At 47.4% G+C, this 12471-nt stretch overlaps 1 protein-coding gene across 5 annotated transcripts in view; it reads left to right on the top strand.

The window, feature by feature from the left end:
• The window catches only part of LOC146833904 (complement factor H-like), a 1264875-nt gene that overhangs the window by 1032160 nt on the left and 220244 nt on the right, over positions 1-12471 (top strand). For 3 of the 5 annotated variants that reach the window (XM_085601812.1, XM_085601810.1, XM_085601814.1), the window contains one exon: positions 190-372. In XM_085601812.1, coding sequence (XP_085457938.1) covers positions 190-372 — 183 coding nt within the window. The remainder of the gene's footprint in view (positions 1-189; positions 373-12471) is intronic. The other 2 variants (XM_085601813.1, XM_085601811.1) reach the window with 1 other exon arrangement.

Here is a 12471-nt window from a genome sequence, read left to right as displayed (position 1 = left end):
GCGATTTGGTGAGTTTCAGTACATTATGTCAGCTCGTTTCGTCTGCCAGGATTTAGGCTCTTATAACTTACATAGAGATGGATTTGGTTTTGCCAGAAATATATTTGAGTTATTGTTGTTTGCCTCAAACCTTCCTGTATAAATCCTGATGCATGCTAATGCGCTATTCTTTTCTTTGTTTTCTTTCAGCTCTTCCTGTGTGCTCCAGACCACCATCGGTTCCCCATGGAAAAGTTGTAGGTGATGTGAAAAATGAATATAATTTTAGCTCATCTATTGAGTATATATGCGATGAGGGTTATCTTTTGAAAGGGAGGAGAAGGCTGACTTGCACTGATTGGGAATGGTCAGGAGATGTGCCACAATGCACACGTAAGTACAGAAATACCTCATAATGATGAACATAATGGGCAGGATTCACAAGTATTTTGCAGTGACTTACACTTGTAATACTCCTGTCTTGCTCCTGAATTCATAAAGTGAGCCAGGTTTAAGCCAGGAGGACTCCTGAATAACTGTTAGAATTAGCAACACCAGAGTAAAACCCTCCTACTCATGGCTAAATCTTTGTGAACAGGCTAAACATTTCGAATCATTTAGTTTCATTAATTGGGCACCATGAATACTTATAGTTTTCTCATGAGGGTGAAACTGCAATTCAACAGCATCTGTGAAAATGGTCTGGAATTCAAAAGTACATTTATATCAGTTTTAGCAGCATGGAACTGTACTTTGCAGATGGAATGAGAATGCATTTTTGGACACTGCAGAAGTCTTTAAATATGTCAGTGATAGCCACAGGTAACCAGTAGGCTTGTATGTAATCTCTGTAATACGCTTACCCCCAAACGTTTGGGAAAATTAGATGAAATGAATGGACATGTGTAAAACGTTTTGATCTGGTATCGCGCATAACTTTTCTAGGTAAAAACATATCTTGCACAGAAAAGGTTCTTTCTCTGCAAGCGGATTTTTGCTCACAACAGACTCCTGAGTGGAAAAAGCATGCAAACATAAACACATTTGTAACAAGCAATTAAGGAAATAAATGAGAATGCTGCCTTGTAATGAACACTTTCACACAGGTTTAGAAGCTAGTAAGGCTTTCTCAAAGTAGGTGAAACAGATTCTGATGGTTTTCTGATCTACAGATGTCATTGATGGGACGAGGAGAGGTATAGATACAGGAATATGCTTTAGTCTGTTACCATTGGCATGAAGAGTGTCTTCACTGACAGTGATTTAGGGTAAAAGGCAAGAGTGGGTGTAGAAATCAGAGATGCAAGAGGTAATTGCAGTAACAACCACAGCACCGATGGTCAAGACAGAGCCAACAATGACCTTGGGCCTCTGCCTAGCAGGGATCATTGACTGATTGAGGTGGAGAAGAGGAAGGTTCAGCTTCCTTGGTAGTCTCAAGAGTCAGAAAGGTGTGTCATGTATACACTGGTTGACTTCAAGTATCTTAAGGACTGGCAGCATTTTGTTTTTTTAGCCAGTGTTCTAGTTCTGAATATAGATCACTTGTCAGTGATGCAGGGATACACACCGTTTGGCCATCATATTAGGAATGGCATGATAACAATTATCCATCAAACATACGCTGAAATGAGAAGAAAAAGCTGAGCCCTTGGGTACGCCACAAGTTACTTAAACAGATGGCTATCTAAATCTGTGTAGTTTAAAGAAGAAAGAGAAGCAGGCACAAGAATTATATTTAGTACACTGTCCAGTGAAAGCTATTGCAACATGTTGTTGCTTGATTTTTATTGTTTGCAAGTGTATTTTTTGTGGGTCCTTTTCTGTTTTCAACCTTTCATTTTTGGTCGTGTTTTAACCGTTTTGTAAATATGTTGTTGCACGATATCATGTCTGTGACATCAAAGAGGTAATCCGCTCTGCCGTGTTCGACAGTCACTGCTGTACGAAAAATACCAGTGTTTCCAAGGCTTAGAGTGCCCTTCCAATACCTAAGGATTAAGATTCTGCTTTTGCCTGCTGTCTGGCTCCCTTCAGAGGATAGGTCATATCCTGAATGTACTTTTTGGCACTTTGACTGCCCTTAAGAAGAGAGTGACTTCAGTCTAACATTGCTCTTAACCCTCTTTCCCTCATGGGGACCACCAGCAACACTCTGACCAGAAGAAAAAAAAGCACAGAACAGCAAGACTCTCCAACTGTCTGCCCCGGAACTGGCCAGTCTCTTTCTTGAACCTGAATCACTACATCCTGAACATACTAACAAGGACTCCTTTTCCAGTGTCATTTCCATAAACACCCCTGCTCTAATGGACTACTCACACAACTGTAGAACAGGCCCACAGCATTACATTCCATCCCAAATCACAGCAAAACCAAATGTGGTCTCAAAAGTAGCAGTTCTGACAAACATTCAAAATTACCTCTTGTGTTCTTCATTTGACTGATAATTCAGGCATCAAAGTCTCTTAACCTGCAGGACGGCCTTGGATTACTCCTCAAATTGCAGTAACCTTCCAGATCACTGGACCTCACTTGAAGAAGTCTAACCATCTCTCTCGGACTGGTAGGTGACACAACGTCTTCTGATATCAGTTCGACTGGCAACTCCATTGACTGAAGAGAGACGGAGAAGCTCTCAGCTACTGGTGACCTTGGGACCCCAGTATCACCACAGAAGTCATCATTCTGGTGGTCCATCCTATTCTTTTGCTGAGGGTGGAGGTATTTTTTTTTTAAAACAAAATATTCCTTGTCACATATTCACCTCTGCATTAAGATGTGCTCATGGTGTGGTGCCCATTCTCTAAACTATCCTCCAGGTCTCTGGCTCAATGGGCAAACAAAATATTCTGCCGGAACACCGGTCTTTGACCAAAACCCTGTACCCATCTTGGATAGTCAAATCCTGCCCCACCTTGCCTGATACTACACCAATTGTTTGATGTTTCCACTGGTCAAAAACTCTGGGATCATCCATGTTATCATGTTCCCAGCTGGAATGGTGGAGAAGGCTTTCCCACACTACTCATCGCATACATACACTACTCGGGTCCACCCCTGTGGTGGAGTGTTGTGTCTGATGGTACTATCGCAAGAATGAGTGTATGACCCAGTCTTGCGGTGTGCGTTCAAGGTGTGCGATCCTAATGACCTTATTCATAGTGGGCATAAAGCGCTCATTCTCCCCAATCACCTGGGAATGGTGAGACGTGTACTACTTGTATCTTATAACCCATGACTGAAAGTACTAGGCGAGATTGTGGCTTTGAAATGGGGACCAATTGTCTGTTTTCAGTTTTTGTATACGGCCATGGGTGGCCATTACTTTCTCAATATTCAGTGCAACTTCATTGGCAGCAGAGGTGGATATCACTTCAGGGTACTTTGAATAGTCTTCCACAATGACCATCAGGTACCAGTCATGTGATAGGCTTCCAAAATCTAGGCTGGCACATACCTAGGGGTATTGGGAACCTTCCTCTGAGATGATGGATACAGGGGGGTTAGCATTGTCATTACTCCAGCATGAGATACAGCTTTGCACCACATTCTCAACTAGCTCGTACAGGAGTGAGAATTAAACCTTTTGTCTCAGGTGTTCCTTGGTGTTACTCTTCAGCATGCCTTAGTAACATGCATATGCTAATTGGATGCCATGAGCAACCAGGCTATGTCATCAAACAATTCTGTGGCCTCTTAATAAGCACCCATTTTTGTCTTTTTCTGGCTCCCTGTGAGATTTGAGTAGTTTCTACTGACCTGACGTAAGCGAACTAATCACCAACTGCAGGCAATCATCCTGTAGAATGGCAGCTGGGATCTTTTCCAGTATCATTGGCCTGGGCCTGGATTGCTCCACGACATACCTGACATAGTCTTCTGTTTCCCGGGATTTACACTCTTCTTGTGGCATCATGGCCCTTGGATGCTGGGGCAAGTAATCAGCAGGATTGTGGAAACCCGGCTTGTACTCTACCTTAAAGGAGTTTTCCTATACCTGGAGCACCAATTTCTCAATTCGAGGTGGTGCCTTAGACACCAACATTTGAAATAGTAGTATTAAGGGTTTGTGTTCTGTATGAACTGCAAACAGATTGCCGTAGACATAGATGTGAAAGTGGCAGCGCCCCCAGTGGTTCACAATGGCTTCATGCTCAATTTGTGAACAGCGTTGCTTGGTTGATGTCAGAGCTCTACTAGAGTATGCCAGTGGTACCCACTCTCTACAATCCTGTTCTTGGGCAAGGACAGCTCCCAGGCCAGTGGGGCTGGCATCAACAGATAGTCGGCTGGCCTTTTTTAGATCAAAATAACCTAGTGTTATGTGTCCGCTGATAGGGCATCTTTTGTGAAGGCCTTGATAGTAAATCCTTATTTGTGTTCTAAAAAACTTCAGCAGCACTTGAAATGCCAAAATTGAGTTTCTTGTTCCTTTGGAGCCCCAAATGGGTCGAAAGCAGCTATGTAGCAATAAGCAGGGTTAAGCAGCAGTTGGTGATAGCCTGATTGAAAGTCTACTTTAAAACAACATGCCATTCAACTTACCTCCCCTGTGATGTTATCGACTATGGACATGAGGAGCTGCTCTCTCTTTATGGCCATGTCCGGTAGCTTCCTGTCTTCACATGTGTGGACCTCACCCGGCTGTTGGGGTTTTCTCTCTACCACTATAGGTGACACCCATGGCGTGGGACCCTCCACCCTTTCCATTATGTCTGCAGCTTCTAGTTTCCTCGGTTTGGCTTCCACTTTTGGATCCAAAGCCACTCTGCAGTGGTGCAGCGCACCTGGTGAGACTGTGCAGTCGATGTCCTTGAGGCACTCAATCCCTTCTTATATTGTTGGGAACTCCACTTACCTAGTTGACTGGTGTGTACTCAGAGGGCAACGATAACCAGGTGAAGCTTTCTGCGGAACAGCAGCTCAGGAGTGTGCCTTTTCGTTCATGGGTGGCATATATGTTGTTTGAGATCAATTTCTGTGACTTTTCCCTTAACCAGCATTGGCTTTGTTTGACCATAGGAATAGACGTGGCCCTGGTTGGGTGCACTGATGGTATGAAAGATAACTTCTTCTAGGCCATAACATTAATCGAAGCTCCAACACAGCAACAGAGTGGACCAACACCACCTGGTCTTCATCATCAATATCGAACAACTCCTCCTGGTTGGCCTCGGTCTATCTATCAATGATGTTCTTGACAGTAATTTTTGAATGGATGACTGCCCTCCTGCTTGAGTGACGGACCTTTACAAAATGGTTCATCTTATTGCATGCCATGAAGGACTTTCACCTGCTAAACATTTGCCTGGGGTTATCAGGCCACCCACAGGTCCAACAGGGCCCACAAGGTGACAGTTGTGTCTTGGCGGCGGGATTTGAAGATGCCACAAGATTGATGGGTTCTGCTTTGATTGTTTTGTTTAGGGCAGCTCCCAAATAGGACACCCTCACCTTGAAAGCTCTTTAGAAAGGTCCAATGAAAGGATGTCATTCAAAGGCATCCTAGGCACTTGGAGAATATGACTACAAAGTTTAGAGGATGCAACCCCTTTGCTTATCTGCATGTAAACCTCATTGGCTTCGTTGGTGGAGGCACAGGTCGCCGCAAGTTCTTTTAGCCATGCATGGAATGTGTCTAGGAGATCCTCAGGTTCTTGTCTGGCCTGTCTGAATATGAATCTGTCACAGTTGGAATTTGCCAGGGGCTCAAAGTATACACGGAGAAACGTGAGCATAGTGTCAAACATGTAACTAGGCCCTGCTTCATTGAGTGTGCAAGGCAGGACAACAATATGTCAGATTGCTCCATATCTGCTTTGAGAAGCACTGCTGTGCTGAAGAAATCTCCCTTGGGGTCAAGGAGTGACTCCCCTGCTTGGCAGGCACCAAAGAAGCAACTGTCCGGTCTGCATCTCTGAAGCTCCCGCCAGACGCCAAAGTCTTTGCATCACCAGAGGTAGATTTCCAGACTTCCCCGAGGCTACCCTGAGTCCACAGCAAAGCTGAGGCCCGTGGCTATCGTGGGTGACGTGGAACCGTGACCCCTGGACACCGTGATCTTTTGCCGGTCCATCATCTTCCTGGTCTTCCTTGAAGTTGTGCTTTGGGCTCCGAGTAGCCCCAGCATTGGGCATCTACAGCACTGAAGATCTCTGGCCTGCACTCCACGAGTGACCCGTGGGCCAGTTTCCAGTGTGACTGCTCGAGGCTCTTTCGCGATCACTAGCCCGTTGGCTAGTGGGTCCCCACAACGGCACCCCCTCTTCTGATTGGGCTTTCCTGCTTGCTCCAGATGTGCCGCAACTTACCCTTGCTGGGTGAGTCCCCCAGACCTTGCTGGTCTGCACCGAAGTCCTTTCTCTGTTTCTAAGTGGCTTGCCGTTGCCAATGGTTGTTGGGTCCAATCTGGTCGCCGACACCGCAGCACTCGACAGACTTCATGGGACAGCTCGAATCCAGCTCCTGGTTTTCGTCGACACCTCCTGGACCTCGTGGCTGAAGAGTCAAGACATCCATCAATTCACCTGAAGCACCCGACATCTGTGGGCATTGGACTATTGTGTCCCTGGTCCGGGCTTGGATCTCTACGTACACTTCTCCTCTTCACGACAGGAGCACTTCCTGAGCAGCTTCCATTGAAAACAGCGACGCGACCCGACACCATTTGACACCTATGCACCTGGCTTCCCTGGGTGAGGTAACTCGAGTACTCTGGTGCTCCCGTGGGTGTTGGCCCTAGACACCTCTAAGTCCAAAAGGGTTTGCTTGTGTTCATCCTCTAAGTGTCCTTAATCTCTTAATTTCCAACCGCGACTTTCCCCATAGAAGTTAACGGCGATTCGTGGCTGTGTTCTCACACTGTACGCGTCCCCCGTGGGTCCCCTGTGTCGCTGCCTTGGATGGTTCCTTGTGGTCCAAGCACTTCTACAGGCTCTAGGCCTTGTGTCTAGTTCAGTCATGGTTCTTATACCACTTTATTGGTATATGGTTTGGTACGCCGCCCAAACGTGTTTTTGTACTTTTACTGTTCAGAACTGACTTGAAACTTATGTACTTCGAACTCTAGCCTCATAAAGAGACTAGGGGGGTGTGTTTAGAAATAAATACATATATTTTATATATGTACCTGGTGTGGTACACTTTCATTTGGTCATTCAAGAGATTATAAACTAGTAAAATAAGCTGCTTTACATTCCTTCAAGACTTAGCCTGAAGGCTGCTCTCCTTAGCTACCACTAGAATAGCTTTCTATAAAGGTTGTCTTTAACCTATCACCATAAGGGGTTGTTTGGACTGATACAAGGTGCCCACTATAACTAGTTGACAGCATATATCAGGCCAACTTCTCACACCCCCCCACACACACATAATTGAGAAGATAAAACTGGAGACTATAAACTGTCTACCCGGATTGATGTTAAGGGAATTTTGACTGGCCGCTTATTTTTAAGTACACCCTGTCAGCATCTGCAGCACGCCTATTTTTCTTACTTTGCACCAGCAGCACTATAGTGACTTCTTTTTTAGTGCAGCTATGCAATAAACTCATAAAAAATACTAACTAGGGTCATGCCACTGTCCTATATGTCTTTAAAATGACTATCTCTTCTGCCACATTCACGAATTTGCTTATAATCTCTTACCAAGGGAAGCATAGTGAAGTTAATATGTGAGAGATGCTCAGAGTAAGTGACGGAGTATTTGTGAAAGTGTTTAAAATGTGTGTATTAGTGAGTGAGATGGAGACTAAGGCCCGGATTACAAGGTGGCTGGATTTATGCGTAATGATACTATTTAGCCGGGTATAACATTTCACACTGAAATCGCCAAGACAGACCTGTATTTACTGGGTCAGAACTAATATGTGTAGTTCCAATTTTGTGGACAAAAATGCATCTATATACCACTTGCTCAGAACAGGTGGTATATGGTAGTAGGGGTGCTAGGGTGGGGCAGGAGGCAGGGGTGGGGAGGATGTCAGAGCTCAGTAGATACTGTTGGATAGCAGGTGGAGCATTCTTTGCTTCCTCTGTGCCATGAAAAAGGTTAGCAAGGGGCCAAGGCGAGGCTGCATCTGAAACTCGAGCCTAATGTGATGTTATTGGCTAGACTTATCGCCCCATTCACAAGCTGGTGTTAACAGCCCACAGCACCAGTTTACCTGCAATAGCAGCCGCAAAAAAACATTGCCACAGATGACCACCGCAACTATCGCTAATGAGATGCAGAGTAGGCGTTCCCATGCCAAAAGCCGTGACAACACAACTCCACAACATTCACAACGACCAGACAGGACTGCGATAAGAACATGAAACAGGCGATAAGGCGCGTTAGCAGCAGGAAAGTAACAGCTGCTCTGACCTGGTGCTAAGTCGGACCACAGCCTGCACCACAAAAGGGAGACCAGCCCACAGCCATGCCTGAAGAACAACAGATGCACCCAGGCAACTGAACATGCAGCCCGGAGGGCCGAAAGGGAAACAACACCCGCAGCCACAACCCCAGGACACCCCCTCCCCGGCCCCCCGACCAAAGACATGCCACATCAGCTACTCCCAATCACGTACAAAATTATTCGCATGATATTGCAGAATCACAACTGGTGACATGCATGTGCCGTCACAAAAATGAGCATCACACATCCATTTCCGAAGCAACAAATCAAACATTATTAAAAAGAACACAGAAATGAAACCCTCGGGCCAATCCGTAGGTCACAGCCTGCACGACAAAAATCATGATGAGAAGTTGTGTCCTGCGCACATCAAAGGACAGAGAGAGAGTGAAGGAGAGAGAGAGGAAGAGAGGGAGAGAGAGAGAAGAAGAAGAGAGTGGGAGAGAGAGAGAGGAAGAGAGGGAGAGAGAGAGAGAGAGAGAGAGAAAGAGAGTGGGAGAGAGAGCAAGAGAGCGCTGCCCCTGCGCACCCAGGCCACATTGCTCACATGCTGCCACCGGTGTGTTTCCATCCGGTATGTAGTATCCGGTATGTAGCTCAGTCCATTAGGTGACACATCTGAGACAGAGTCCAGATACATGTTTGGCACAGAACACACAATCCCACAAGACAACATCGCCTGCCCGCCCATGCACACCCAGACAGAGGCACCCCAGACCCTCCCGCCGCCCATCAGAGCATGCCCGCCCATGCACACCCAGGCCGCACTGCTCAGCTTATGCCACCGGCGTGAAGACAGGAGGTCTCACCACGTGCCGTTGCAAGCCACAAGCCCAGGGCCTGCGGACATGGCACACTCCACACCATGCTTCCCCGCTCCACAGGCCACCACGTCTCAAGTTTGGTGCTGGGTCTTGATTACTCCATCGCAGAGGACATACCAGGGCACCCGGCCTCATCGAAGCTGCACACCCGCTCAGCCCAATGGGTGCCACTAACTCTGGGATCCCGTAAATGACACCATGTGGAGGTAGGCCCGCACTGCCCCCTGGCTCTGGCCTACATTGCGATCCAGCAGGGCACACAAAACCTGAGCTCTCCGGACCGCCGGGAAGGGCCATCATCGCAGGCTGCACACCCGCTCAGCAGCTTAAGGTGCCACTGACTCAGTGCACCCAAAGTCACCGTCCCGGGGCAGGGTGCCTGTGCCGGCCGCAATGCTCCAGGTGCCACTAACCCTGGGCAAGCCCAGTCAGAGCCACGTGGTGGCAGGCTTGTGACGGACACAAGGTCTTGGGTGCCACTAACCCTGTGCAAGCCCAGTCAGTGCCACGTGGCAGCAGGCCTGTGACGCACACAAGGCCTTGGGTGCCACTAACCCTGTGCACAACTACTCATGGGCCCTTTATGATTGAGGTACGTGGAGCATCCGTCATCCAGTCACCACCGGCAGAGGGGAATGTGACGTCGTCGGCACCTTATGTTGGCGGCGTCACATGGCCGGTGATGCCTGTGCCGATGGTTGTGGTGTGCGTGCAAACCTGCCCTCAGGGAGTGGCTGTGACATGCTGAGAACTAGACCAGTGACCTGAACACCACAAGCGAGTATGCCTGCGACGGGTAGCAATGAGGGCCCCCCTCAGAGCGTAGGAGGAGTGTTCTGGCCTGCCGTACAGGGCTTGCAACAATGACACGTGGGATCTGGGCGTGGTTAAGTCCATGTCCGGACATGAAAGTGACTGATGCGTGTGTCCATGTTGTAGTGTTCATGGGACCCGGTACCCAATATGCTATGTAGCACCCTCTGAATGGCATCCCACAGGATGAGCATCATTGACGCAAGGGACTTCACTGTCCCTACATTCACCCACACATTCATACATGGATGATGAACGACATAACACAGCAGTGCGTCACTAGATGTTTATTGCACATCCAGTGCAGTACAGGGCAATGCCGAGCACACTACACAATATGGGCCTGTGTAGGGCCAGCCAGAGTCCATCCGGGGATGACAAGTACTGCGGAAGAGGTAGGATGCAGTCCGCAGTGTGGTCATCATGTCATTCATCATCAAACGTGATATAGCAGTCCATGTCGCTGTCCAAGGTGAGTGCATCGGAGTGTATCGGGGGTCAGTGGTAGGTCATGGGGCCATGTGTGGCACCAAGCAGGAACAGGCCAGGTGGTGGTAATGAATGCTGGTGCCTCCTAATCACAAACCCATCCATGTCCTCGTCCCCGGATGTGTGCACTGCCCCACCTGTGGGTTTTGCAGTACCGGCTGGGGCACTGTGTGCCACTGACACATCAGGGGCCAGAGGTGGGTTGTCATCCGCACTGTTTGGCAGTGACACATCAGGTGCTGGAGTGGATACGTCTGCCACACTGTGGGGGCACTGACACACCAAGGGGCGGAGATGTGGATGGTGTGGGGTAAGCAGCATTCATCAGCGCCACGCCTTGTGGCAGCAATGCCATGATGATGGTCTGAAGGGCATGGTAGATCCCAGCTACATTTTTCTGATGTACAGTGGTGGCTGCCATCCTTTCCGCCTCCATCCTCACCATGTCTTCCATGAGCCTCCGCATGTGTGCCAGCTCACGGCTGCTATCGCTGGAGCCCCTCTGAGCGGACAGGTGTTCGTCTCTCTCTGTCAGGACTCCAGCAATGTCAGTCAGGGCTCGTTGGAGGCCATGGAGTGGGCCTAGCCACCCACGGATGGCGTCCAGTTTGGTAGCCATGAGGTCGAACCCCACCCGCTCCTGCTCAGCCGTCTCCCTCTGTGCCTCAAGCACACGGCGTTGGAATGCCATGTGTTGTTCCTGGGTGTATTGGGAGACTGGCGGGGCTGCGGGTACCTCCTGCTGGGTGGTTTGGGTGGTGGGTGGGGTCTCCTCAATGCAGCTGGTCAGCCCTGATCCTGGAGGTGAGTCGCAGATGATGTCAATGATGTCTAGGAGGGCTTGGGTGTCGATGCTGGTGATGGAGCGGGTAGTACAAAATTGTGTATACCCCCCCATTCTGCATGTTCATACTAATTAGAATAATCTATTAATTATAATACTATTAATGTGTTTGTGTAAAACTAAATCAACCTTACTAATGTATGAAACATACGTGGGATTTGCATTTTGCATGGCTAAAATAATTTGTAATTAACATATGTACGCATACTAATACTAGAAAAATAGAATATCGCATGATATATGTTGCTTTTGTGACTTTTTCGTATGTTGCACCAGATGATATCACTGGGTGAATATGAACGCTTTAAATGTCGCCATAAGCTACATAATTACAATCACATAGGGGAATTAGTGAGGGTTTAACATTTTATTCGTAATTTCTATGTTTTAATTACTTTTTGTGTTTGTTTTGCTTAAGTTATCCTTTGGGCCTAAAAGACAAGATGGCCGCCTGACACACACGACGCGACGGCTACCATTCCACGAGGTTTCAGACCAAGTGCGCATGTGAGAAGCACCCGCACCAGTAGCCTCAGCCTGACCCCAAACACGATGAGCCTTAGCAAGGTCACGACGAGACGCCTGCCAAGAGCTCTGACAATAGACATTTATAAAAACCGGATGGATCATGCCTGACAATATGACATCATAGACTTTGTGAAACCGAAACGGACGATCTCAACCGAACAATTGGAAGAGCCCAAAATAACCAAATGTTACATTTTGTCATTACTTTTATTATAAAAGATGGTAGAATAGAGAGGGAATAGATCTGATGCTGAATGGCATATTTCCATGCTGACGGAGACAACGGTGATGATACGTGACGGCTGTGCTCCTGAATCTTTGACAGACTGTATTGCTGCCCAATTTATTTCTTGATGAACTACTGATAATCGAACATTCTATGGGCACTGATCGATACGTGCACGTCTCTGGTACTTGACCTGATCTTTGGGACTGTAGCGTGCTGACGACTACATTTGATGACTTAGAGGACGACCAATAGCCAGAATAGGTAACTATGGTGTTCTGTGATTTGCGTAATGATTTATAAATTTACTAGATGGAACTAAAAATTCTTGCATTATTTAGATAAAACAAAATATTGATTAACAAGA

The sequence above is a fragment of the Triturus cristatus genome, chromosome 4_2 (assembly GCF_964204655.1).
Source record: "Triturus cristatus chromosome 4_2, aTriCri1.1, whole genome shotgun sequence".
Taxonomy (NCBI): Eukaryota; Metazoa; Chordata; class Amphibia; order Caudata; family Salamandridae; genus Triturus; species Triturus cristatus.
This window is presented reverse-complemented; position numbering and strand designations above follow the sequence as displayed.